Source organism: Triturus cristatus, chromosome 11 (assembly GCF_964204655.1).
Source record: "Triturus cristatus chromosome 11, aTriCri1.1, whole genome shotgun sequence".
In the NCBI taxonomy this organism is placed as follows: domain Eukaryota; kingdom Metazoa; phylum Chordata; class Amphibia; order Caudata; family Salamandridae; genus Triturus; species Triturus cristatus.
Window position 1 is genome coordinate 626,952,977 of NC_140594.1, and position 27,885 is coordinate 626,980,861.

General features: G+C 44.7%; 1 protein-coding gene across 1 annotated transcript in view; it reads right to left on the minus strand.

Annotated features, from left to right (window-relative positions):
* The window catches only part of KAT6A (lysine acetyltransferase 6A), a 1,365,605-nt gene that overhangs the window by 969,138 nt on the left and 368,582 nt on the right, over positions 1 to 27,885 (minus strand). Inside the window, exon 4 of the mRNA XM_085634070.1 lies at positions 18,329 to 18,444. Coding sequence (XP_085490196.1) covers positions 18,329 to 18,444 — 116 coding nt within the window. The remainder of the gene's footprint in view (positions 1 to 18,328; positions 18,445 to 27,885) is intronic.

Genomic DNA, 27,885 nt, shown 5'->3' on the forward strand with positions numbered 1-27,885 from the left:
TTAATGTTGGCGAGTGTAAGCAAAGAAAAAAATCTGTTCTGCTACATGGAGTGGAGTTTTTCGTAACTCCACGTCCTACACGAAGCAGGGTTGGTTTTCTATGGTGGGGCCAGTCGGCTGATTATAAGTTTTGTGAGGAGATATACTGGGTAAAAGTCTCTGAAAGGGAGCCTATCGCTGACCCATGTATAGTTTTGACGGTCAGCAGTGTTAAACGTTTGCAGACGGCTCTGTTCTTAACAACCAGGTTGATGTTGGTACACTGAGGTGGAAATTTCACGGGTTATTGAATAGTCCGGCAGCAAAGTTTACAACTTTGCCAAGAGGAGCAAATGTGTGATGATGAAAGCCCATTAATAAACTTTGGCCATAGTCCAGCTTGTTAATAACTAGTGAGTTTATCAGGGTTTTGTCAGTTCAGAAAAGAAGGTCAAGGAGGTCAGGATGGATTCTACACTTATTTAAGAATTACTATCTAGCTGCAGGGGCAGCTCAAGTAATTAAATACTCCATCTGTTTGGAGGAGGTGAAGATTACTCCTAGGTTTCTGGCTAATGCAGAAATACGAAATGGTTCCTGGCTTGTAGGAGTAGTTTTGCAGCTTTAAGAAGTTTCTGGCTTCACATGGTGTGCATTATTTCCCAATCCCAGTATACTGTTTGGGTTCAGACGCTTTTGCTTTCTTGTCCTTTTTTTCCCTTGCAAGCATCATTGACCACCATTTGATGGTATGTCCGTTCCCTTGTGATGTTAGACGTGTGAGGCAGAGTCTCCTCTGCGCGGTTTCTATCTTCAGATTCTTTTTTCCCTTGTGTCCATATTTATTTTTTTACTTTCTGCATGTTTTGAGAAGTTACTGCTTTATAGTTTGTTTGTAAGACACCTGGGGAGGTCGCATGTGGATCCAGAAATCTCTTCAAGCTGCAAAACTACTCCTACAGGTAAGCACCCATTTTGTTTTGCAGTATGAATCTTTTATAGGTTCAATGCCAAGCTTGAATTTGGTCATGGAATTCACTTTCCTTGGTAGGCTGGGTGAAATTAGTGCACATTTGCAAAACAGGTGTTTGACTACTTGTGTACCCACTTCCGCTATGTTGTTAGCTTGGATATCTAAAAAGTGAAATTCTCAGGGAGGACTATGTGGCTGACTTGAAGTTGTCATTAAGTGAAATATCAGCAATGAATGCCAGCGCCACTCCGTTTTTAGGTCTCGCCTGAGACAGGGCATGTGCTGCTGTCTGCAAGGCATTTTGTTTACTAGGTAAAAGAGTCTGGTTGAATCCAAGGGTGGATTCTTAAAGAGGAGTACCTGCAAGCAGAGGGGCCAGAGTCTATGACACTCAGAAGTGACCGGGAAGCACAGAAGACCAATGACCACCGAGGATGGAAGATGCAGGAGAGTTGATGGTGACCTTGTCGCTGCAGCTGTAAGGTCCAGGCAACGTGGTGGAAGATCAGAAGCTGTTCACGAGCTGTCCCACGTCGGAAGTTGAGAACCAGGGGGGTCTGTGTCCGGCAGGGGCACCAATGAGCCTTGGCAGCAGCAAAAGACGTGGTAAATGAAGAAGGTGCAGCGTCGAGACCAGCAAGGTCCATAGGACTCACCAAGTGCCGGAGAGTCAGAGCAGGCCCTGAGCAAGCAGGAGAGCCCACTGGAACCAAGAAGACCCTCAAGAGGACACACAGGTCGAAGGCGCAGGAGTCGGAAAAGGACCTCGAGCAGCTCAACAATGATGCAGACCAACGGTGCAGAGGATGCGGTGTGGGCAAAGATCTTGGTAGCAAGAGATGCTGAAGGCTGGGGCTTCTTGGAGCCCGAAGATCTCTGGAGAAGCGAGTCAACAAGCCTTGGTAACGGCAACTCGATGCAGTGCACAGGGCTTCAGTTCCAACGAGGGATACTGGCCTCACACTCCGTGAGAAGACAGTGCAGGCTCCAAAGGAGTTGCAGAACCATCACCTGTGTTGCTGGTCCTTGCGATACCCGGAGGACATCAGGAGCAGCAGACTGGTCAGCTTAGTTGCGGCGCCTGCAGATACAGAGGAGTGACTCCTTCACTCCAAGAAAGATTACTTCGGTGTCTTTGATGCCGCAAAATACACAAATTTGTTCCAGCACCAGATATAAACAGATTTTGTTCATGGGCGCCTGGCAGCAATTTTGACATCCACAACATCAGGGGGCAAACTGAACGCAATCAACTGCGGTCTCACAATCTCCATGCATGGACATGTAGTTTGCGCAGGTTTGGGTGCAGAACCCTGCCATGCTGCAGCAGCAGGAAGATTCCCTCAAAGTGGTAATCTGACCATGGAGCAGAAGCTCATATCTAGAGATACCACACTCTCTTGGGCCAATCCAGAGCCACTAGGATGACTTGGACCTGGTCATTTTTCGTCTTCTTCAGGACTCATGAAGGAGAGGCAGGGGTGGAAATGTGTGGTTTCCTACTTCAAATGGGAATGCATCTCCAAGTGATTCTTTTCATGGTTCCTCCGACACTCAAAACATTTGACACTGCATGTTCAACTGTGACGAAAAAATCTGCCAATGTTCTCCCCACTGTTAGAAGATGGCTTGTGTCACCTCAAGATGTAAACTCCGTTTGCCATCCACCAGGGGCCACCAGCTGAACTAGTCTGCACTGACGTTCAAAGTTGCAGCCAGGAGGTTCACAATCAGACAGACGCCCTGACAACACTTATCCAACCCTAGAGGCACAGAAACTTTTGGCACAAGACCCACGACACCACCCCACTCTACTTGTAGCAGTACAATATAGAGGTAGTGTTGTCGTGAGAACATGTACCACTACCAGCATCCCCTTGATGGTCGGTAGGAAGGCCTTCAGGGCCAGATGAATGCCCTACAATCCAACAGATTGATACAGGGCTGGGTTTCCAACCTCAACCTCCCACATATAACCAGAGTCTGGAAGGGAGAAGTGTTTGCCATTGGTCCAACTCTGGCTGAGTGGCCACCACGACAGTTTGAGAGCAATCGCTTCCGAAACCTGGATGGCATTTAACAGGTTTCCATGGTGCTGGGGCGAACTGAGACTTCGGGTTCCTTTGCAGAGCCCACATATGCCACCTGATGCAGTATTCCAGCAAGATGCAAGAGGCTAAAAGCCCAAGAAGCCCCAGAGCTGCTTTCCCCAAGATCCAGGACAGAGACTGACACTTAGTGGTTCATAGTATTAATGTCCTGGACACGGTATGATGGAGGAAAGGCCCTGAACTGATGTGTCCAAGACAGCTCCTATAAAAGGAAGCCTCTGCATAGGAGTCAGGTGTGGCTTTCGCACGTTGATCGACAACCCCAATGATGTCAGAGGTTCAACATCGCCTGGAGGTGCACCCCCACTGACTGTGGCAAGCCTGCCTTCAACAGCCAGTCAGTGAGGTAGGGAAGAACAGCTATACCCATCCTCTGAAGATGGTTAGTGAACCCAACCTCACTTTTGTTAACACACGAGGGGCATTGTCGAAGACAAAGGCTTGAGCACGTCAAACTGAAAATACTCTTAGCCTACCATAATCCACAGAAAACATCTGTGGGACTGCATGACATGTACATGAAATACACTTTCTGCAGGACCAAGCCCCCCATCCAATCACCCAGATACAGGGCAGACAGAACTTGGGCGGTTTGAGAATTTTGAATTTGTACTTCCTTATGAAGGCATTCAGAAGGCGAAGATCTAAGATATGCTGATGCCATCCATCCTTCTTCGGCACAAGGAAAATTGTCTGATTCTAAATCCATAAACGTCTCGATGGCTCCGTTAGCGACCTCTAATCTTGGGAACCAGGTTTGAGTCTTGGCATGGACAAGCAACATCCTGTGATTCTGGGCAAATCACAATCTCCCCGTGCCTAACAAAAATGAATGTGTCATCATGTAACGCACCTGGTGCTCGTGTAAAGCGCTCCGATACCTTCGGGTCAAGTATGCGCTATTTAAAACTCAGTTAAAAAAAAAAGAGCTTGCACTGCTTTTATTAGAATGGACAGGTGCACCTCTGAGAAGCATTCTGATGTTGGAGGAAAAAGTGATAGAGCAGAAAGAGCATAGGACTTAGCCATGCTTTACAATTTAGAGGACTCATCTTTCAGATGTGAAGTATCGACACTCGAAAAAGAGTGGCTGCGCACCACCAATAGCAAGCTATGGCAGAATGGAGGCTGCTGCCAAAGGAAAAGTGGACTGAGAGGGCTGATGCCCGCAGTGACCGGAGAGCTGTCTGCTAGATCTATGGCCCCATCAACAAAAGGACTGGAGTGACTGCATTGGGGTCTGGGTAGACTTGTGTTTTCTTTATTACAACCCTCCTGAAGTAGTATCGGAATTTCCTGATCTGGAGCCGGACAGCGTGCCGTTGCCCTACTCTTTTAAATGCATTCTAAGGCAGCTTTCACTCCAAATAGGTATGGGCCATTGAAAGGAATACCCATAAGGGAGGCCTGTACATATTCTATGAAGCCTGGGCAGGAGATGTGGCAAAATGACAAGAGCTGCTGACCATGTGTAACGTAATTTGGTGATCATGTAAAGTGTTGTACCACATTTGGAGCATGATCCCAGTCATGGTAAAGTTGACCCCGGTTTAGGGTTGGACTCTGGCGTCAGTACTGGATTCTCCGATAGAGTTGGCTCCAGCATAGATAAAGAAGGAACAGATGTGGATTTTGCAGCCTGTGTGGAAGTCTGCACAAGAGTCAAAGCTGAATCAGAGATTGGTCCAAGGGGTTCAGATGGTGCAGACGAAGAAATCGCCAGCGGTAATCCTACTGAGTGCTCCTGCCAATACTTGGGGTCCTAAGACTCGTCAAAAAGAACTGGAAGGGTGCCAAAGATATGAGGCATGGCCTCCTTAATAGAGTCAACTCTGCTGTGGCCTAACTGACAGCCTGGGGAATCCGATGCACATTGGAATCAGCTGCGAAATAAACTCCTCATTCGAAGATAGGAAGAGAGATCGGCTGGCAAATTAACGCCCTGACAACTTCACTTTTGATAAAGATTGGCAGCATCAGGTTGACTCCTGCTTCGCCTTCTTATGCTTTTGCTTGGACTTCAACATACTAGAGGAATCTGACCCTGAAGAAGACTTATTGAAGTTGCAGAATCAGGAGCCCGTGTGTAACCGGGTCCAGGCCCTCGACTTGGGAAGAGAGCGTAACTTACGTGAGGCCTGGGACTTCTTCCAGTGCTCAGCAACATAGAGCTTCTCTTCGCAGTCCCAGATAGACTTCAGCTGCATAAGGGTGCGCTCATCGGACGATTTGGAATTCTGCGTCAAGCCCAAACAACAAAGACGCACCTTGTGCAGGTCCACGACTCATATCTATTTACTAGAGTTAGGGCATGGTTCCCTCATCATTCTCTCATTTTTGAGGACATCAAAACACTGAAAAAAGTAGAAGTGAAGAGCTGGGCCCATGTTCAAAGGCGATGAAAGAAAAGATCAGACATCGACGCACAGGGGTGGCACTAAAATGCGGCTAAGCTCTGTCACTTTTCGGGAAGAACAAAGCCAATCCGAAGCTGTACATCACCACCTGCTGACAGTGCAGTAGCTCTGCTATAAAAGGTTTCCCGATCCAGTCTGGCACATGGGGAATATTCTAAAAGCGAGGAATCTGGGGTTAGAAGCATCCATATGAAAGAAAGGCACTGACACTGGCGCACAAGGGTTGTGCTTATATGCGGCTCTGCTCCATCACTACCTGGGTGAAACAAAGCCAGCAGGGAGCCGCACGTTGCCACCTAGTGGCGCACTGGAATTCTGATATTAAAAGTTCCTGGATCCAGTCTGGCATCTGGGGAATATTCTAAAGGTGAAGAATCTGTGGTCAGAATTATACATCAGAATAAATAACTTTTAAAGAATACTTACTATGGAAAAAGCTTTTAGGCTTGTTGTGCACTGTACTGAAATGCAAGATCGTATGCAGAGAGAACCCTGGATTGCTATCATGCCATCTATGCAGAAAAGATACCCTGTTTATCCTATTGCCATGTGCTGAAAGGATAAGTTACTTACCTGTAATCCTAGTTCTCTTCCAGGGGTATCCTCATCAAAGTCATAAGCACTGAATATTCCCGCCCATGTGCGGGGACCCCGGAAATAATAAAATTATATATGAAAAACATATATATACACAGCTCTGTATATGTATAAACATATATTATTTTTTCCAAGCAAATGCAGCCCCCATAGAAGGCTAGACAATGTAGACACAAATATCCAATAATCCACCATAGGTATAATAATACACCTAAATCTCTTTTTTTTATTTTTTTTTTGTAATGAGGTAAAAACTCATGATAAAGAAAAGAGAACACTGTGCAAAACACAGATCCACAAAACATTGTTAGCCTGCAGGCTGCATTGCAATACAATACCATAGAGACTGAAAAACCTTGTACAGGTAAAAACTGGCACCGTGCCTTTAAGGCAGCCCACACTCCAATATCCCAGCATGCCTCAGGGGTGACAGTTGGGTCAGTTGTTCTTTGCGGGACCGTAGTCCTAAACACAAAGATATACTTCTTCCATGTTTAATAATACAATCCTCATATTTGCCTGGGGAGGCGGGTGGGTTGCTTATGACTTTGAGGAGGATACCCCTGGAAGAGAACTGGGATTACAGGTAAGTAACTTATCCTTCTCTTCCAGGAGATCCTCATCAATAGTCATAAGCACTGAATAGAATAGCAAGCCCACCTTCCACCTGCAGGCAAATGAGAACTGCACTATATATGGAGTAAAAACATTGAAAAAATCAGTTATTGAACAGATTCCTCAAGGAGGCTTGTCCTACTTGAGTGTCTGCTCTGGTGTCCGAGTCCAGACAATAATGCCTCGTAAATGTATGGACAGATCTCCAAGTGGCTGCTTTGCAGATCTCGTAGTGGGACATTATTGAGAAAAGCAGCAGTAGCCGCTTTCCCCCTTGTGGAATGCGCTTTAGGTCGAGCGACCAATGGCTTCTGAGCCAGTTGGTAAGCCAATTTAATGCCTGACACAATCCACCTATATTAGGAGGTCAATAGATGTGTTCACAGTACTACCCAGAAGAACAGCGGCCCTGGAAGGGATCTCTGCAGGAAGACAGCTGCTCTTCCCTGGACTTCATTCAGGGGTATAAAGGCTCTTCTTGGGACTGGCTACAAAGGCTTAGTAGGCAGGAGAACAGTTGCTCTTCTGAGGGATCCCTTAGTGGCTACAATGACTTTACGCAGGACCTCACACATTAGCTCAGCATGGTTCTCAGAAATTCAAGCAGGAGGACAAGGACTCTTTGAGCGTTTCATACATGAGATATGCAGCTCTTCATTGGGATCTTTCCAACAGGAGAACAGTGGCTCATCAGGGATCTCTTCAGCAGGAAGTCAGCAACTCTCCTTAGAGCTCGATGCATGATGACAGCGGCTCTCCTTAGGGCTCTGTCCAGCAGTGACTGAGATCCATGTAGGAGAACATGAGCTCTTCTCAGGGATCTCTCCTGTTGTTAATTCTTTTTATTGCATTTTATGCAGTTAACTTAAGAACAATACAACAAATTGATACCTCTGTGGCACACTCATTGTTGATCAGTGTATTCAGAGAATTCCAGTATAGCAGACATTGTGACCGCGCACATTTTGCTCACGGTTCCGAAGTCACCCCATTGACCACATATGTTATCCAGTTTTCTGGGACAACCCCTGGCCTTATACACTGTACGTTTGGCCAGAAACCCACTGCTGCCTTCCAAAGCGACACTGTTGGAGTCTCCCCACTACCCCACAACCGAGCTATGTCTCTCCAAGCAACCATGATGGCCACACTGTAGAACAAGAATGTCTATTTAGGCACAGTTTGATGTCCTCATATACCCAAGGTGGCCAACTTCTGGTCTAACACCACGTGTTCTTTCGTGACCTCTGAAAGACAACGGGCCGCATGCACATAAAAGCTGTAGAAAAGGACATTCCCAAAGTGAGTGTACCAGATGTCCCTAGAGGACCACATTCACGCAAACATCAATCATCATCTGCCTTCCCCATACAGAAAATACTTGATTTACTAAAGCACATATTTTAGGCTGTACCATCCGGACCCTACCTTAGCGGCAACCCCTCTCGGATGGTGGCACGCCTCGCCCTATTCTTCATCTGCCAGAACCCCCACATCACATTCCTATTTGCTCCTCAGTAGATAAAGAGATGGCAGGCTGCTGTTTAAAAGTGTCCTACAAATTTAGGAGATGGCATGCGTATGTAGTGAGGCCGCCAATAGTCGGCACAACAGTGGTGATTCATCTGCTACATCATATTTAGAGAGCATGTTTGACTTGCATATGCAGAAAGATCTGAGAGTGTGCTAGTTCGAATTGTTTTTTCATCTTTCCAAAGGAAAGAGGTCCCTACAGGCCCCATATATCACCCCCTTTTTTTTATCCCCATCATGTCCTACTGTTTGTTGCATTAAAGTCCCTGGAGATCAGTTAACATGTCAGATTACCTTATAGGGATCTCCAGCATCCCCCTTTCCTTCCAGCCCAGCTTCATTGTGGCCCTCTTTTATATTCTGCCTTCCAAGTCTGCCTCTGGCGGATGTCCAGCATACCAGTCTCTAATTTCTACAAGTACCCACTTGGGCCAAGGAGCGGCCTGTCCACTATCAACAAGGGTTAGTCTGGGACCTCATATGTGTTTTGAAGCAAATAAAGAAATTTGGGTAACATAATCATCTTGTATAGGTATCCCTTACTCATCAGAGATATTGGAAGTGTCCTCCAGTGTCAAATGGCTCAATCTATGCTCCTCCAGTATGAGCCCCAAGTTAGATCTATGGGGTTCACCAGGATCCCAGTTGACATAAATTCTCGAGTACTGGAATACATCAGGGGACTATTGCTGGGGATATGGCCAGTCCGCTGGAGGTTTCTAGCACCTCGATAGGAAAGCCACTGATTTGTGCCAGTTGATGTGAACTCCTGAATGCCTCATGAACTATGTTGAGGGCTCTGGGGATCTATTGTAGCGAGTTCACTAATTATAACAGCATTTCATCTGCATTGAAGCAGATGACATCCTGTTTCTCCAGACTACACTGAAGGCCCCCAATTCTCCAACAGATCGGAAGCTCTAGCAAACATTCCCCTTAATAAAGTAAATTCCCTCAATGACATCCCATTCACTCTCACTCTGGAGAATGGGTTGGTGTACAAGAGGCAAATACACAATGTGAACTCATCCCCAAAACCCATCTTGCCCTGTACCTCCAATAATTAACTCCATTTGGCTGAATTAAAATTGATTTCAGTGCCTAAGCTCAGTAAGACCGCTGGCTCACGCAGAGCCATCGCCCGTCAGAAAACCAAATAGCTGCAGTAGATTATAACAGGCAGATCACGTATGTATAAATCCCGACTGGTCAGGGGCGATTAATTTGTTAATCACCTACAGTAAACAATTAGCCAAGACCTTCAACTCAGTATTCGGTAGATTGTGTCTGTAGGAGGCACAGTGATTCGGGGATTGCATTTCTTACAAATATGTTCAACAGTGGCAGTTCTAATATTCCGGGGAAGGCATTTCTCCCCTCTGGCTTCATACAGCATGTTGCGTAATGGTTCCCCCACCATTCTCCCCATACATTTAAAGCATTTGGCTGGGAAGCCATGCGGCCCAGGGAGCCTCCCCTTCTACAGTTGTTGTTTAGTTTCCCATTTTTTTCAAATACCTATCACCTTATCTAATGCGATCAAATCGTCCAAGCAAACCATCGGGGTTGGTACATCTCCCACAAGTTTCCAGAAATCATCCTTCCTGCTTTCGGACCCAGAGCTACAGATCGGCAAGGTGGGCCGCAAAAGCCTGGTCTATTCCCTCTGCCGTATGTACCATCTCCCCTTCGCTATTCCCCAGCTGGTGTATCCAGAGTACCCCTTCCTCCCGCCTCATTAACCACACAAGCAGTTTACCAGCTTTATTACCGACCTCATACAGCTTGTGTTGTTTACACCTAAATAGCACCCTTACCTCATCTTCAACCAGATGCTTGTGCTCTTCTCCAGTCATCGATATTCAGTGTAGAAGTTCTGGACAGGGTTGTTCGGCATATAATACCTCCCAGTCTATCAACCTGGACTTTAGTTCAAAGTTTCCCAAACTATGGGTGGCAACCTACTGATAGGTCGCAAGCTAATTGTTGGTGGGTCGCGAAAGTCCATGCAAAGAATAAAGATACCTTTGAATTCTGTATTTATCTTGTCATATTTGATTCTCTTCAAAGACAGAGGTCAAATGTCAGATTTTGTCTTCTGACAAATTGCTACTTGTTTTTTTTTTTATTTGCTAATTGGTGTCAACAAACCTTCAACTTCCAGTAAGAGAAAGAAAAGCTACGTGAATTACGTGACAATTTTTCTAGGGTACAGGGAGTTCAAAAGGAAAGGTGCAGGATGTCTTTTTTCTAACAAACAACAAAATGTTAATACCTGTAAATGAACTGTACAAATTCAGCAGTTAGGAAAGCTAAAATGGTGCACTTTTTGTAATTCTGAAGTCTAAAGGAAACAAATATTTTATTAGAATCAAAACAAATCAAGACATGTTACTTGGTGATGCACAAATGATACATATTCACCGAAACCCGATTTCCACACATTTATGTGCAACATAGTTTTATCAGTAAAACTGTATATCTGTTTAAATTTAATGGCCATTTTAAAAGAAAATGCGCTGTCTGTTAATAACTACTACACAATGCTTGGGTTTCATTAAAAACTAATCCGCCTCATTTCCATTAAAGCTATCTGGGTCGCAAAAGTTTGCTCTAAAAATTGGATCCTGGTTTTAAAACTTTTGGAAGCACTGTTGTAGTTCTGTTGCCTTTCTTCTGGTCTTCCCCGGAGGGCATGCCGACCCAGGCACATGGAGAGAAGTGGTCCAATATGCCCCTTCACACATTGCATGTTTCCCGGAACCATTCCCTCCCTGTACTTGGAGAACCAGAATGTAGTCCAAACTGGCATTAATCCATTGAAACCCAAGACATACCTGTACTTTTATTCCATGGACTTGTGCTCATCAGGTAGAAATTGGAGCAACTGCTCCGTATCATCCAAATGCACCCTGTCGTACCTGGCTAACAGTGCTTGTGTATTGGAGATGCGCCAAAAGTTTGCAGCCTGGGAGGCTACTCTTTTCCCCGAAGCGTCTAGCAGCTTAGATTCTTTGTCTGGGCGTGGAGCATCTCGTGTTGTTTGTGAATTGGCCCTTTTGCGTGCATTGGAAACTACCAAGGAATCCAATGGTAACTACCCACTTATGTATGTTGGACCTGATGGTGCCCACTTATATTTCTTGTCTACTCTAGGGGTGAGGATACGTGCCCTGACCGGATCATTAAAAATATCGTCTACATGTCTGATCAAACCTCTGAGCATGGGGAGTGTGTGTGAGGACTTTTGTGTACTACTAAGTGTCTTAAAAAGGAAATCCTCTTCCAGGGATTCCTTATGCAACTGAACGACATGGTAGTTAGCAGCTCTACCCAGCAGTTCTATGTATCCTACACTGTCGCCAGGTGGAGAAGGCTTGGTAGGGTACATTTCAGGATCATTCCCTGTGGGGGAATTGGTGTTGTGATCTGTCCTGGGGTCTGCGGGTATTGGCTCATTGTCCCCGGCCCCATCATCCTGATCTTCAGGTGTATGTGGTGGTGAGTGCTCAGGTGAAATTAGTAATGGTTGAAACTGAGGAGAAGGAGGTGATGGAAGAGGAGGAGGAGAAGGATTAGTACCAACATTTTTCCTTTTTAAAGGAATGTGGTAGACCTCTTCTGTCTCAGGATTGCGTTTTATTGTTACCTTTGTGGTAATATGTCCAGTTGTTGGGTGAATATATAGCTCCTGCTGTTTTGGATCCAGGTTGGAGGGCGGAACATCAAAATGTTGCTCTTTGGATGGAATCCGCACATTTGTTTGTTTCAGTGTCAGTGTTTTGGGTGCCGGGACTTTGGATGCTGAGGATTTCGGACCGAAGACATTTTCGCCGTCGAAGAGGATGGGCCGAGCCTTTCTTTGACTTCAATCTCAAAAGTTTCGGCTCGATGCTCGTTTTCAAACGGCTCTGTTTGGAGCCGAAAGTCTTCTGGGTATGTATCGGTGCCGAGCCTGAGGGCGGGGTGTCGGAAACATGTTCTCTGTGCCGACCGTGGCCCAGAGGCGGGGGTTGGATCGGAGCCGCCTTCTTGGACTGAGGTGGACTTTGGGGCAAGGGAGGATCTGTACCCACAGTACGCTGCCTTCATCCCCTCGGAGCCGTAATAGGAGATGGAGATTGGGTCTTGTTTCTCTTCGGCTCCCATGGCGTCTCTGGCCTCATGTTCCGAACCTTCTCCGAAGAGGCCTGGAATGGAATCGGTGCGTTGGCTCTGCATGTCACGACGTCGAGCCCGACGGTCGCAAAACGTTTTCTTCGATCGGAAAGCCTTACACGCATCGCAGTCCTGTTCGCTGTGCTCCAGAGACAAGCACAGGTTGCACACTTCGTATGAGTCGGTGCACGGAAACTTTGCATGGCACCAAGGGCAGAATTTAAGTGGAGTCCGTTCCATCTACTGCGAGTGAGGTTCTTTAATTTCAACTCCATTTTACATTCACCGCCATTTTGTGTTGCCTTTACACAGGCTGCTCGATTCACAAAGTGTCTCTGCCCCTTGGACTGCAACGTGTCAAAAAACCCCTCAGTCCTGGTCTTGAAACCCATCTCAGACACCAGCCGGCCTAAACTAATCCTTGTCTGGACTACCTAATCTCTATATCAACTATCTGTTAGCCTTTAGTATTTTTCTCATGCCGTATCTCATCTTTTGGCCTTCGCTATTCTCTCCCTGTGTTTTCCTATTCCACAACCTTTCCTTTGAAGCACACAAACATGTTCTGCCATTACTGATTGACCTATAGGTGCTGTCATTGATTGACTTATGGGATTGGGCAAAAACACAACTCAAGGGGGACGTTCTGGTTACATGATGCCTTGTTTTGAATGTTTTCCTATTGGCTAATATTTGGCAGATCTTGCATGTCCATATAGGGCATTTTGCAGCTTGCATGAGCTAGGACTGCCCTTTAATTTTATGCTGAGTTTGTAACCCTCACATATATAAGACCCCAGTGTTCTGTACTCTTTGGACTGCCTCATTCAGTTGCTAAGGCTTCTGGGTGACGTAGTCACTCATTTGAGTTTAATAAAGATGTTATTTTATATTCCAGCTTCTGTGTCAACTTCTTCTTTGTATTAGTGAGACCCCTGAGAAGGAGTTTTGATTTCTTCACGAGGCGGACCGACGGGGGTAGGCCCGATGGCCTTCCACAAGCAACCCGATTGAAAGAGGGATTTTTCAGTAAATACGATCCTCGGAGAATGGATTACACAATCGAAAACAATACAGTCGAGGGTGAGTGTCTTGCACACCGAGGGAAACCGTAGAAACTGTGTCGGACCGGAGCGCAGCAATTCACGTCCGAACCCAATGGCGGAAAAACACAAGCTAACTATGGAGTTGATGCCCATGCGCATTATCACCTAAAGGAGGAGTAACCTACCTTGTGACTGGAAAGACTTCTTCGAAGAAAAACAAATTGGAAACATCTGGACCGAACACTAGATTGCAGGAGTATGCAAAGCATGTGATCTACAGCTCACATGCCTCAAACATAATTTTTCTGTCCTCACAAGTGCCAGTGAATCAGATGTCTACAGTTCCTCTACCACTTGGAAACAATAGCTCTTAAATTTTAAAAACGTACTTGAACCTAGCACTGGTAGGGGAATGAGCAATGCCTAATCCAAACTGCCTTGGGGCCGATGTTCTACACACTTAACATGAACGATCACAAGCGGATAATGCACATTTAAAAAGGCACAAAAGGCTGTTGTGATAGTCAAGAGACCTCTAACTCCTTCACTCCGGTTCAACTCAGGATCATTAGCTGGCTTTCCCATCCGTTCAGTGAGCCCCCGGGAACAGTCTTGGAAACAAGTGACCCTACCTGTGCAGAAGTGTGTTGCACCACCTAACAAGTCCTTAAATCAAGTGTCACAGAAGTGTTAAGTGGGAAAGATGCTAATCAAAGGCAGATATGTGCATAAGCAAAGACATAGTCTGAGGTGAATTCTGGAGTGTTGGAGGTGACTGATGCTGGTTGGAGTGACTGATGCTGTGTGTACGCCACTTCTCTTAAATACCCCCTAAACTTTCGAAACTGGTGTGGGAACTGCTTATCAGGGGTCAGCAACCTCAAAGAGCGTGCCATGGCCCTACCAGGTTTCAATCACTCAAGAGTGGAAGTATCCTTCTCGCCCAAGAAGCGCGAGCCATCAAAGGGCATGTCTTTCAGGGAAGCCTGCACATTTCCTGAAAAGCCTGTGGCCTGCATCCATGTGAAGCAACACAGCTCGCCAGGAGTGCCGCCTGCCCTTCCCAAACAGTCAGTAGTGTCCAGGCCAGCATAAATCAGGTGCTTGGAAGCGTCTTGTCCATCTCAAATATTAGGGCCAGAAAGGCTCTAAGGTCTACTGGGAAAGTCGGCAAGATCTCCATAACTATATCCCACAGGGCATACATATAGCATCCTAACAAACAAACCACATTACTGATTGCAGTGCCAAACTGGCCTAAGAGATCTTTCATTCCCCAAAAACCTCGATTAATTTGGGTTCTCTATCCGGAAGTGCAATGGGGTAAGATTTCAGATTAATCAGAAGATGCCTACACCACTACTCTCTGGGGTAGGGTGTTTGGAAGTCAGGGTATCCAGGTGCCAGCCTATAGCACCTGGCCACATGTCTATTCACTAGCGGGCAAGAACATGGTTTTGACCAAACCTACATCAAAGTACAAAGCATAGGGGCATCATCAGAAGGAAGCAAGAGCTTAGATGAAGTTGATCCAGGGTGTAAGGACATTAGTTTTGGTTTCAACAGTAAATCCCGCACTTCAGCTGCTCTCTAAAGTACAATAAATACATTTTCCTCAGTCATCTCAGTATACGGGGACGAATCAAGCCCACAGGCTTCTTGCAAGTCTGTGTAATAATTTTTATCAGCATAATGGTCCCACATTATCATATCCTTTTGGTGTCCCTTAGTCCGACTCAGAGCCAAAAACACAATGGAACCTCTGTTGGGGGGGGGGGGGGGCAGCCTTGACAGAGGAACCAGCGAGGAAACAGATTTTATGAGAACAAGTTGTGATTTAGTTAGTTCATAGAATGACAATGGTCAAGATCGGGCTGAAATCAGTTTGATGTCGGACATCAGAATCTGGATCATGTAATCTCCTGTGACAGGTGTCAGACACCGGCATTGAGGAGCTGCGACCTGCTGCGTGGGTAAGCACTGGCATAGGTGACTTACCAGAGTCAGTAACAGACCTGGAACAAGACCCATGGAAAAAGTGGGCACTACAAGACGTCCTGTTGGCGGCCTGAAGACACTGGAAAAATTTTAACTATCTGCAGCATTGGGCTCTTTGAAGACATTATTTGCTGCAGCGTCGCGGGTGGCCCAGAAAAAACAGAGTGCACCAGGATCAGATGGGGGATTAGCACGGTACTCAGGGCCCCCATAGGAGACCAGCTAGTATTGTGATACCCTTGTGCCTTCTATTTGGACACTGAGTCAAGGGGTGGGGAAGAATCTGCTCTGCTTTTTTGTGTTTCTGTTTTGATTTAGATTTTAACTTAACAAAAATGTTTGCCCTAATGGTGGACTTTCGCAAGACTGGGCCAGAGACTGGAACTGAGCCAGAGCCCACAACCTGCAGCGGGATTGTCGCAAAGGTTTCAACATTTTATGGTGCTTGACGACATACATCTTTCGTGCATAAGAATGCACTTGTCTCACAACTTCGAATTGCGCAACAAACACAAACACTAGATACACTTTCTATAGGTATGTGATCTCAACATCAGTTTCCTACAGTCAAAGAATGTTTTGAAGACTGTTGTTTTTCAAGGGGACATCATTTCATAGCACACTGACTTATTCTCTGAAATCCTCAAAAGTCGGATAAAAGTAGGAGCAGAGCTCCAGGTTCGTGCTGGAAGGTGTGGAAGGAAAGGAACTGAGTTAAGCAGAGGTGGCGCTTATATGCAGCTCTGCTGCATCAGTTCCAAGACAGTGCAGACTCGGCATGGAGCCACATGGCGCCACCTATTGGAGTGCAGGAGCACTGCTGAAAGATTTCCAGATCCAGTCTGGCACCTGGGGAACATTGTACAGGAGAGAAATCTGCGGTTAGATGCATCTATCAGAAAAAAAGCAACTGCAATTCACAAGTACTAAAGGTTCCAGTAAACATAATTTGTAGAAAATAAGGAAGGACCCATTGCACTTTCATTGAAAGACTGTGCACAGAGGTATTTATACCTTTTCATAGAAGACGTAATCCATGACACTAGGTATCAGGCTATCCAAAAGGTGGCAGGATGTAGAAGCAGTAGGTATTACAATAAACCAGCATCATGCTGATTTTATTGACTCAAAAAGAATGAAATGCTGCAAAAGGTAACTAGCCAAGCCCCTGGTCACCCTGTGCCATTATGGGGATTCGGGAATGAGAAGAACGGCACTTTTGTTGTGGAACCTGGATACAGATAAAAGATAACCATGGGTTTTCTTCACCTATTCGCTCAAAGGGCTGGAAGAAACAAGGAATGGAAGATAGGCTAAGGGACCAGGAGAAGGACATCAGTCTTAATCCCACGAAACCTGAAATAGAAACTCACCATGCTTAGTACGGGGTTAGAAATAGTAATGAGGAGACGAGGTAGAATGAAGGCTACTATCATTCATCAGAGTGTAAGTAGTAGGAAAATAAAGTAGGATAAAGGGGCCACAGTTCATATGAGCTGCAAAACGAGAGGACAGTTTGAGTGTTTTGAAAAAATAGGTTGACAAAGTAGGATGGTCAGAAGGCAGCATATTTAGTCAAGGATGAGAGACAGTAGGCAGAAGAGAGACTGTCAACTAACTTAGGTAAACTGAGGTGCTTTATTTGACCTATTATATGAATTTTCAGTACTGGGGCAATACAAACATATGCACATGATACTAAGATTATGTTGTATTTAGCAAATAATCTGATAAATAAGACATCCATGTCCTGCATGTATAACAAGGAGTAAAGGAGAGTCAGCTGTCCAGGATATATGTTCTGTTGACCACCCCCAAAACAAATGCTGCTCTACTAGCCTTTGTCAAAAGTGACACTCTTTATATTCCTTCTGTACCTTTCCTCCCTCTAGACACGATCATGCAAAGTCTGAAGTGTCAGCGCCAGTTCAGCCAGTGATTCTCTTTCATAAACACTCGCTAATACACAGTTTTGCCATCAAGATAATTGTATGGCACAACAGACTTCATGAGCCAAGTAAGCTCAATCACCACTACCCAAGGCCTTAGATTTGGTGATGAAGACAAATGCCCATCTGCAACATTCATTCAGAAACCCTGTAGGTGCATTAGTGGCATCACTTGGACCAGAGATATGTAGCAAGTTGCATTCAATGCAGAAATTGCAACAGCTTTATACATTCTGGCAGGACCTAAAGCCCATGCTTTCTCAAGAAACCGTTTTGAGTAAAGATCTGGAACTTGCAAATAAAATACACATTTGTAGTGTTGCACCATATTCTGTCAATTTCTCTAATTTTGTGTGTCCTAACTCTCAAACTGCTCACAGTACAATACAAGATAGGAGCAGAAGGAAGTGCTCCCTCTTATCCATAAGAGACTGAATGACTTAACTCTGGAGTTCCAAATGATAGCTCATGGGCAGGAGATTGAAAGAAGAAGAGGGACAGATGACTCACCAATGACGTAGGTTGTCTGGCTATAAGTGGGCAGTTTGAACCTACATTGTTACTGTCACAGACAAAAGTGGGAAGACAACAGATCTCTGGATACATGGACAGCAGGCATTAGTGAATAGGGAAGGAAAGAGAAACAGGACAAAGCTCTTAGGTTATCACCAGCAAGTAATGGTAAATTGACAGGAGAGAAACAGCAACCTACTTTGGAGAAAATAAAAAATGTTGGGGGAAACTGAGGGAATGAGGACTCTACTGATTATTACACAGAAGGAAGATGTAAAATCAATCTGAAACTGCAGTGCCAGTAAATACCCCTAACAGCCATTACTATGCTTCCTCTTAGGTACCTCTATTTGATCTCCACATAGCTCACTTGCCTCCTGTAACAAGTAAATGTGACAAACCTTCAAAATTTGCACCCATACAACCATTAGATACTTACTGCATTTTTGCCTTGATCTCGGCAGGTGCTACACGTTTTACATTCTATACACTGCCACCTTAGAGCTTTCACTCGAACAGTTAGCTCTGATGAAAACTTCAAACAGGATGGATGACCTGAGGAAAGAAAAGAGGAGTAAGCCAAAAGCATTGCAGAACTTAGTTTCAAAGTTGGACTCTCTCTTTTGACAATAAACTCAAAAATGGTAGTGTGGCTGGAGAAGGATAATCAAGGGAAACCTACCTCAAAAGGGTGATAAAAAGAAAACGCTTAATTTCCATTTCCACTGCTGCAGACCAACTTAACACCTCACCAAGGAAGTAAGTCCTGAGGAAAATTTCTGAGCCAGTAGGACCAAGTTTAAGAGTGTATGTAATGGCATGTGAAGAGTTTACTTCTGTGAAGAGTTTTTACAGAATGCAAGAATACAATGAAATAAATTCAAAGCACTACTAGAGCATACAGTGCCAAGGTTTGCATGTCACTCCCGTGCAATTTTGCAGTGCATTTTTATGTGCTGGGTCTTTTCTTGAACGTTTCTTGTTCATCAACTGATTATTCTCTAAACCTAGCAGTACAAGATTGGCCCTCCGTACATCTAATTAGGTAAAAAGGGTCATTAATAATGATTTCTGTTGGATATAAATAAATTATTATTTTCAATTCATTTTCTTTTGTGTAATCAAGAGCTTTTTATAAGAAGTCTATCACTGATTGTTAAAAAAAAAAAAAGTTTGTAAGGTTTATTACTAAAGCGTGTTTTAGGCTGTATGATCACTTCTCATTTTATTCAGGAAAGTGCAAACATGAGAATTTTAATGAAATCAGACAACCTATGCATGGTCACCCTTCAGCTTTGAATTGGGTCAGTGGCTCATGTCAGAGATTTTTACTGCACAGGGCGAGAGGAAAGGGTTCTCATTGTTCTACTGACAGCAGCTACATGCCCCTTTCTACATCATTCTAACAACTATAGCTGCAGTATGTGCAGCTGGGTCGGCAGTGTATGAAACTTGCTGTATGTTGGAAGACTTGAGAATAGAGAGTTGCGCTATAAAATTTGACAAAGTGCCTATAAGCTATTTTGCTTGTATGCACTTCACAATATCACTCACATTCCTTGCTTCCATCTAACCCACTCTGGTATCATCTCCAATTCCTATCAGCCCCCCCTCCCCCTGATTTAAAGGGTATGTAAAAATAGAATACAGACATAACTGTTTTCAATACTGTACACTAGGTCTTGACATAGTGTAGAGAACTACTCTTGACATACTAACAGACCTTTACATCATGCCCAGAATCAAAAGGATAGCAAACACTCCGACTATATGGGTAGGGGAGGGGGCAGCAATTCCAGATTTCACTTTATGAGTGATCCGTCTAGTTTAGAAAGCATAAGTTTGTCGACTAAAGATATACTTTGAATACAGACCATCATCTCACTGATATTGCCCCTCCAGGTGACATTTCCGGTCTGACACTTCCTTTGAAGAGGCTGAAAACCCATAATTGCCCACAATATCATGGGGAGAGGATGAGGTGGAAAGTTTCTGGGAAAGTACATCAGTCTATCTATTTAGTGACAGACGGCCCAACGCAGAATGCAAAACATTTATTAGCCCTAGTCATATGACCTGGTTACACATACTTCACATGCCAGACGCAGGTCCCAGACATCCAGACCAAGGTCCTCCTCCAGGTAAGAATATGGGGGACATAGCCATATCAGCAGTATTTTCAGAAGCAGACACAGCAGCAGTTCAGAGATATACTTAAGGTGGTGGATTCTAATAGTACATTTCTTGCTGGTACATCCCTACTGGAACTGTACCAAAAGATTGCTTACTTATAATCTTAGTTCATATGCATATATGTTGTCCTTGCACTCAATATTTCACAAAAAAGTTTTGCGTACCTTCAGAAAAATACATTCCTTTTTTTAAAAGCATGATTTTCAGATATTGCCTTATGTAGGCAATAGTAATCAAACATGTACTTATTTTTCCCACTTAAAAATAATCCTGATCTAGGAAATAAAGTAATTTGAAAAAAAACCAGGTTGGTTCAAGCCCTTTCAAATTCATTAAAAAAAGCAAAGGAGATACAAGAAAATGGAGCCATATAGGCAGTGGCTTTAAATATGTGAAAATGAACACTTCTCTTTTAAGCTAACCTACAGATCCACTGCTCCATAATTCTCAACTATCATTTTGACTGAGTGGTCAGGGTACATCAGGAACCATTTATCAGGTCAGTTGTTTTGGACATCAATAAAGATTCCGAGGATAGAAAAGTAGAAAAAACGGGTTACATTTACATCTGCATCATGGGACCTTTATTAAGCTCTTTCCCAAAATAAAGGCAGCACAAGAGAATCAATAGAATTGTACACAAGCACAGGAAAAGCCATTAGTTTGGCACTGTAAACCTGCCTTTTGTCTTTTTCAAGTCTGGTTTTGGCTTTGGCAAAAGTTTATTGTTGGGGAATCTTCTGGGACTGCATCAATCTAAAAACAAGCATGGGCAAAGCAAGTAGGTCAGGCGTTGGCTACCAGTCTTTTGTCTTTGCCCATGCTTATTTTCTTTTGAAGTGTTTTCTGTAAAATGGTTTTGTTGGCTGAGCTACTGGGCGGTCGCACATGCAAAAAGAAAAACAAAGCAGTAGGAAATTCAAGAGGTGGGGGGAGAGAGAGAGAGTGGGAGAAAAACCAGCTTTGTCAATGTCTTTTAGCTATTTTGTACAGCTGTGCTATGACCGATCCACATGGACAGCATAAGGAGGGCAGGCAGGTGGGGGCAAGCAACACCAGGGACAAGGGCAGGAGGAGCAAGGGGAGGTAGGCAGTTGTAGGCAAGCCATACAGACACGGGAGGAACACAGAGAGGAAAGAAGAACACAAGGAAGCCAGCAGAAAAAGATGCACTCTGGAAGAGTACTAACACACCAAAAAATAGCAGTGCCTAAAAAATGAGTAGTGAAAGGACGCAAGTAATGTGTCAGTGCTCCAGGGGCGGGACAAACACATGAAGAGGAAGGAAGCCTAGTCCAGCTGACCAATAAAAAGCAAGCAAATAAGAGTGACATTGAAGCCATCAATGGTAAGCAATGAGAGTCCTCCAAGCCCACTGTTCAGAAACAAAAGGTCTTGAAGAAAAAGCTCATGTGTTGTCTAGGTGAGACCTAAAAATACGGTCAAAAAAACAAATATGTTTTGGTCTTAAAAAGAATGTACTGCCATAGTAGTCTGTGACATTGAATGGAACTATTTTATATGTGGATACCTTCAGTGAGAAATGGAAAAATGCTGTCACTCACAGCTAACCAGTGGAAGAAGTAGGCTGAACCACTGCCCAATGCTTTCTGTTACAGTAGGCAGAACAAAATATCAATGGCAGAATATCAGATAAAGAGGGATGGCTGAAAGTCCCTGTAAGTATGTTTATACATACAACTGCTGCAAAATCAAAGGGTCTTGGTTAACGCATACCTAAAAAGAGAATTTAAGAGAAGTATCTCAGATAGACATTTTGCAAATCTCGCTGCTGTTATATCAACATGTCTCCTCATGAGATAGCTGCTGGTTTACAGGGAAGGGGGTTGTTTGCTGTCTGGTAACAGACGGCTATGCATGAATATTCAATCTCTCAATGGACAGTGTTAATACTGGCAACACAGCACAAATAGGGCACAATTAGCATACAGCTTATTTCTAAGATATCTGATCTTATCCAGACATATAAAAGCCACTACGTATTGAAGGATGTCTCAGCAGCAGAGGACTGGTTTTGGAAGAAGGTGACAAATGATTTATTTTGACAAAGAGAAATCCAAAGCCATTTTTGCAACAAAAGAAGGATGAACCTCAAAACGATGAGGAAAGTAGTTCCCAGTAAAGATGGGGAATGTAAGATTAATATATTGGGTCAGAGAGGGAATGCATGCATTTTGAGAAAATATTAGGTTACATTAGAGGTGGAACACATTGTAAACATGTTAATACCTTCTTAGAAATCTTTTCACACAGGGCGAAGGACTGGGCAATTTAGGATGGGACTCTTTCAGTAAGCTAGGATAGCCACAAGATGTAACATAATAGATCAAAACTGCAAGCATAACTTTGCTAAGTGGAGAAGGTATAGGGCAATTGTATGCTTGAGGACTTATGGAGATTCTCAATGCCTCAGATGTTCAACCTCTTCAACTAAATGAATACAATGACATGGTCAAAGAGCATTTTGCTGCTCTTACGATCTTCCTACACTGATGTGGGAGATACAGATGACCTTAATGAAGGAATTTAAGAGCTAGGTCATCAAGCTTAATAACTGTACGTTGTGGTGGATAATCCACCCTGGGGCCTGGAAAGATCAAAGGTAGATAAAAAATATTCCATCATAAGCTCCGTATCCCCTTAGATACTCCTTCCGCTTCTCTGAACCAATAGCCTTCACAATGTCCATCTTGGTTTTCATTCACGACATCTCTTCATCCGCATAGGAGCCGAAAAAAGTATTACCTGAAAATGGAAAGTTTATAATCCGATGTTGAACCTCTGGTTTAATGCAGTTTAGTCTAAGCCAAGATGATCTGCGAGCCCTGATACCATGGAAACATCCATGCGCAGCAAGATCCAATGTATCAGCTGCTGCACTTGTAATCTGGTTAGATACCAAGCCTCCTTCATTCAAGATCTCTTGAAAATCTAGTTTGTCCCTGTTTGGAAGTTTTCCTATTAACCTTTTTAGTGAATCAGAGGCATATCGTAGCTTCTCAACAAAGCAGAAGCACTTGCCACCTTCATAGTCGATGCTAATGTTCAACACATCTTCTTACAAACAGCAACTATTTGCTTGCTTTCCTTGTCGGGTGGAACGGAAGAGGACAAAGCAAAAGTGTGAGATTTTCTTGACGCAGCTATAATGACTGAATCAGGAAGAGGATCGGATCAGAAGAACAGTATGACCGGGTCAGGAGGTTTATATTTATTAAGTAGTCGAGATGGGGCAAACTTCACTGATGCGGGCGTTTGGTATAATTGCATCACAGGCTCCAGTAGTCGTCTAACTGTTCTGTGATGCAGAGTCTCAAAAATAACAGAAGAGGATGTTGTGGTTGTAGGGGTGTTAGTGTTTAATTTTGTTGCTCCTCTTATTTAAACTTAATTGAAGGTAAGAAGATCATCCACAGGGGACACGCTTGCAGGAGGTGTATTTGTTAGAGTAGACGAGTAATCTTTGACTGAAGAGCTAGAAGTTGTAGACTAAGATGGAGATCTCCTTCTTTTATGTCCAGATCTAGAGCCATGTGATCTTCTCGATCTGGATGTTAATCTGGTTCTGAATGTTACCTCAGATCTGGAGCGGTGAGGCAGTGGACTCCTAGATCTTCGAAGCGTCCTATGTGCCGCAACTGGAAATGTGGCCTACTTAATGGTCCTGTCGGAGTCACAGGGAGCACAGACAGTGTGCCTGAGGAAAACTGTGGAGATGGTAACACCCTAGGTCAAGGGTAATCGCAAACATTTTCCCCGGGGCCGCAAAGTTTGGTCTATGGTGTGACCGAGGGCTGCACTGATGCCAGCGGGGGTGTAAAGTGGGTGTAGGGGAAGCAAAGCATGTATATCTAGTGGCTGACTTCGAAAATGAAGGTGTTCCTAAAGTTAAGGGCCTTGTTACCTCCAACTGCAAATAACCTTTAAATAAGAGTTTGCTGCATATTTAACTTTTTCTTTTACGTAAGTGCTGCATCGAGTAAACAGCAGTCCAATGCTGCTGCTGCACAGGCGGCCACATGTAAAGATCAGGAGGGCAGCATGCTGCCCCCGTGCTGTACCTAGAGTATCACTACCTTAGGAGATGGTGTATCTGAAATGTGAACCTCAGGTGTGACTCCTGATGAAGAATGTCTTAGAGTCTGATGTATGGGGCACAGGTCTACGCTGTTGACTTCGAAGGCAGCATGGAGAAATATTCAAAGGTGAGTGTAAACTGGTCTTGGATGTTGAGGAAGGCCTTGATTCAGCTGTAGGTAGGCATTGGTAAAGGTAGTGCCTTGTCCTTTGACATTTAATGTCTTTCTCTTGACGTCGACTGTAGCTTTTTCACTGTGTGCAACGTCACATGTTTTCCTCTCAAAGTCAATGGTAGCTTCTCCGCTGCATTCAACGTCGATACCTGTTTCTGCGAGGTCAATGGGTGATGGACTGTAGCCGTCGACAGTGACCTTGACGTTAATGTGAGTCTCCACAGCGAATACAGAAAACGTTTTGAAGTCGAGCGAGTGGTGCCTCAACCCCACCTTTGATGGTGTTTTGGACGGCATACCTGTCGAGGGCGAGCACACCGGTATCAGCTCCATCCTTGACATCATGCCTCTCGATGTGATGGTGGCCCCCTTTGACAATCGTCCACATACCACTAGATGGATATTTGTGTTTGTGAAACCATGTGGAGAGGATTTCAGGTCAGGTGCAAAGACATTATATTGATTGTAATTCTTGTCATGCATAAATCATAGAAACTTGCAGTGTCTATTTGCTACCAGAATAAGAGAAAATTCTTATTGATGGCCTATTGCATATAACCTTTAGGAAGTGGAGGATATTGCTGGTGATTAACTAAACCCTTCCTTTTATCTTTATGTATGCATTTGTTTTTCATTAAAAGTGTTGGACTTGCCTAAAGAATGTTTAGGCCTTACTATAAAAAGTAGCATGATCCTCTTGCCTTTCTGGGATGAAAGAATCGGATCCACTTAAAATTCATACAAGATGTACAATTCAATGATATGCTCTTGTTTTATAGGGTTGTGTGTTTTATTAATTGTCTATGTGTTAAAGGACATGTGTTCCAATAAACTCCATTTTCACTTTCAACAAGATTTGCAATTTATCTTGCAGTCAAACACTATGGTAAGGAGTGGACTTTAAGTGGAACTGCACAATCTGAATTCCAATGTACAGCCATTCTGGACGACATTTAGAACCGGTCTGTCTTGTTAGATTTCCCACCATTCTGCCAATGGTAGAATACATTTTTCCACTATGAGAGCATAGGACTCTTAAAGGTGAAGAGAGGAATAACTGTTTCGTGTCAGTGACACAATTTACTGCTGATATTGTGTTGGGCAGACTGTTTCTTCTGTTGTAGCCTTTTTTTGCTATCAGAAAGTTAAATGAAAATTTTGGTAGTAGAAGAGATTTTCAAATGATGTGTGAAACTTGCTTTTCTCAAGGATCGTTGTCTTCAATGTCAGAATCTTTTACATCATCCAGACTCTGTGATCCACACAGTGACTTGCCAGGAAGGTTTATGGTATTTTTATGTACGTTAGGCAGTAGTGTCTGCCTCAGTCAAGAAAATCACCTCACTGATAATCCACAGCAGTGCCCAACAACTGCCAAATCTGAGATGCCTTCCACACTAACTACCTGACTGGAAACAAGGAGCCATTCCTTTAGAATCTCCAAGAAGACATTCTCCTCCATATGGGCCCCCATGGACACCTGTCATGCAATTATTAAATAACTTTCTTTTAAAAAAGGATTATTGTGGTTAAATATGCAATGGTCTTCGGTACAGTATTTCTAAATCCAACTGGGTTATTTGAAAAAATAAAAAAGACATCATTGATGTTGTGTGTAGATACTCAAACAATGTTATAAAACTCTTAGTTTGGGGCATGTACAAGATGGCAGATGGCTGAGAAGTGCTTTTTTTCGTTCTCTCTGTGCCGCCACCGCCACTATAGCACCACTTCTAAGACCGTCAGCACCACTTTGATGATCCCCGAGGGGCCCTGCAGCTAGCAGAAGGTGGGGGGCTTACCTCACGGCAGAGACGCAGGCCGTTTGTCCCAGGTTTCGACTGAGACGCCGAGAAAGGAGCACGCCGAGGGCCGCGGGCCAGGGCGGCCGCAAGGAAGCTGATCAGCGGTGGCCTGGCTGGGTCTACGGCGACATGGAAGGGCGGGTCAGCAGGGGACAGGTCTGCCGGGGACAGACCTGGCCCAGCTCCGCGAGGACTCGGTTGCAACATGTGAAGGCTCGAGAGCTGCAATACTGGCGAACGGCAAGGTGAGAAGCCCGGGATGTGCACAGGGAAGCAGGTTCATCCGGCTGTCCTTGTTAGAACTACAGGTGGGATTGCTACTTCAGTACAGACCCAGGAGCCCACTGCTGAACTTAGCAGTGAGTGGGAATGAGACTGGTGCACCAGCAGGGTCCCTGCGAACAGAGCACCTGATCCAGAGTGGTGAAGAGCGGTGAGTGGGAAGACATGGCTACTCCCCAGCAACTGGCGGGTGGCGATGTTGAGCTCATCAAGGCCACTGGCCCAGTATACACCACTGAGGCGGATCTCTTGACTGAGCACTGCAACAGGGTTACGCCATGTCCATGAACCAAGCAAAACAAGCATTGGCATAGCCAATAGGTCTCGCCTTTGGGACCTTATAAGTGTTTAGCCATGCAACAGTTGCATAACTAAATACTTATAAGGTCCCAACAGCGAGACCTATTGGCTATGCAAAGCGGCCGTGCGGCCACGAAAGTTAATGTGATCGCGATCGGGATCACGATCAAACATCAAAGCGGCCGTATGGCCGCGAAAGTGAAAGTAATTGCGGTAAAGCGCGGCGCGCGCGCCCGCGCACCTGCACTGTAGCTCTAGGCTGGCCTGGTAGCACTTTTTGGAGCCCTCTCAATAAGTCTTGCCAGACCAGCGCATGCGCTGGGTCAGGCGAGATCTAAAAAAGACAGCTCCCTTAAAGACATGTTCATGAAACATGGGGGAGCACCAACAGATGAAAAACTGATGGCGGCCGGAGGCGAACACAAGGTGGATTCTGATGAGGAGTCTTGCAATCACCAAGTCCTTTTTGGAATCTCTCTTTGCATCACTTAGAGGAGACCTGCAATCCATGAGGTCAGAAATGGTGGCGGAACTTCGGGAGGTTCGTCCCAATATTGAAGAGGTAGGGAACAGAGTGGTAGCACTAGAAGACCGAGAAGCAAGCTGAGGGGAAGAGATGGAGTGGCCACAGCAAGACATCCTGCGTCTTAAGGAGCTACATCTCGATCTACAGGCACACAACTAGGATTTGGAGATTTGTTCCCGCAGGAATAATATTCGCCTCAGGGGAGTGCTGACCAAGGCTGAGGAAGCTAACCTTCAAGACTACGTTGTAGAACTCTTTCGTCACATACTTGGTCATGCAAGTGAAACAAAGCTGCAGCTTGACCGTGTCCATAGGGTAGGACCCCCAGATCAGAAAAGAATCCCCCGCTGACATCCTGGTGTTCGTAGATGATTTTCAAACAAAGGAGGACATCCTAAAGAAAGCCGGAGAGGCACAACTGCTTCCAGTTTCAAGGCCATTTTTCGGTGCTCTACCAGGTCCTCTCCCGGATCACCAGGCAAAAACGCAGAGAATTCCACCCGGTTACTGATCACTTGCAGGAAGCAGGCATAACATACTCATGGGGTGTCCCCTTCCGAATCATCTTTCGCCACGATGGAACGCTACACCAACTGAGATCCCTGAGGGAAGCCTG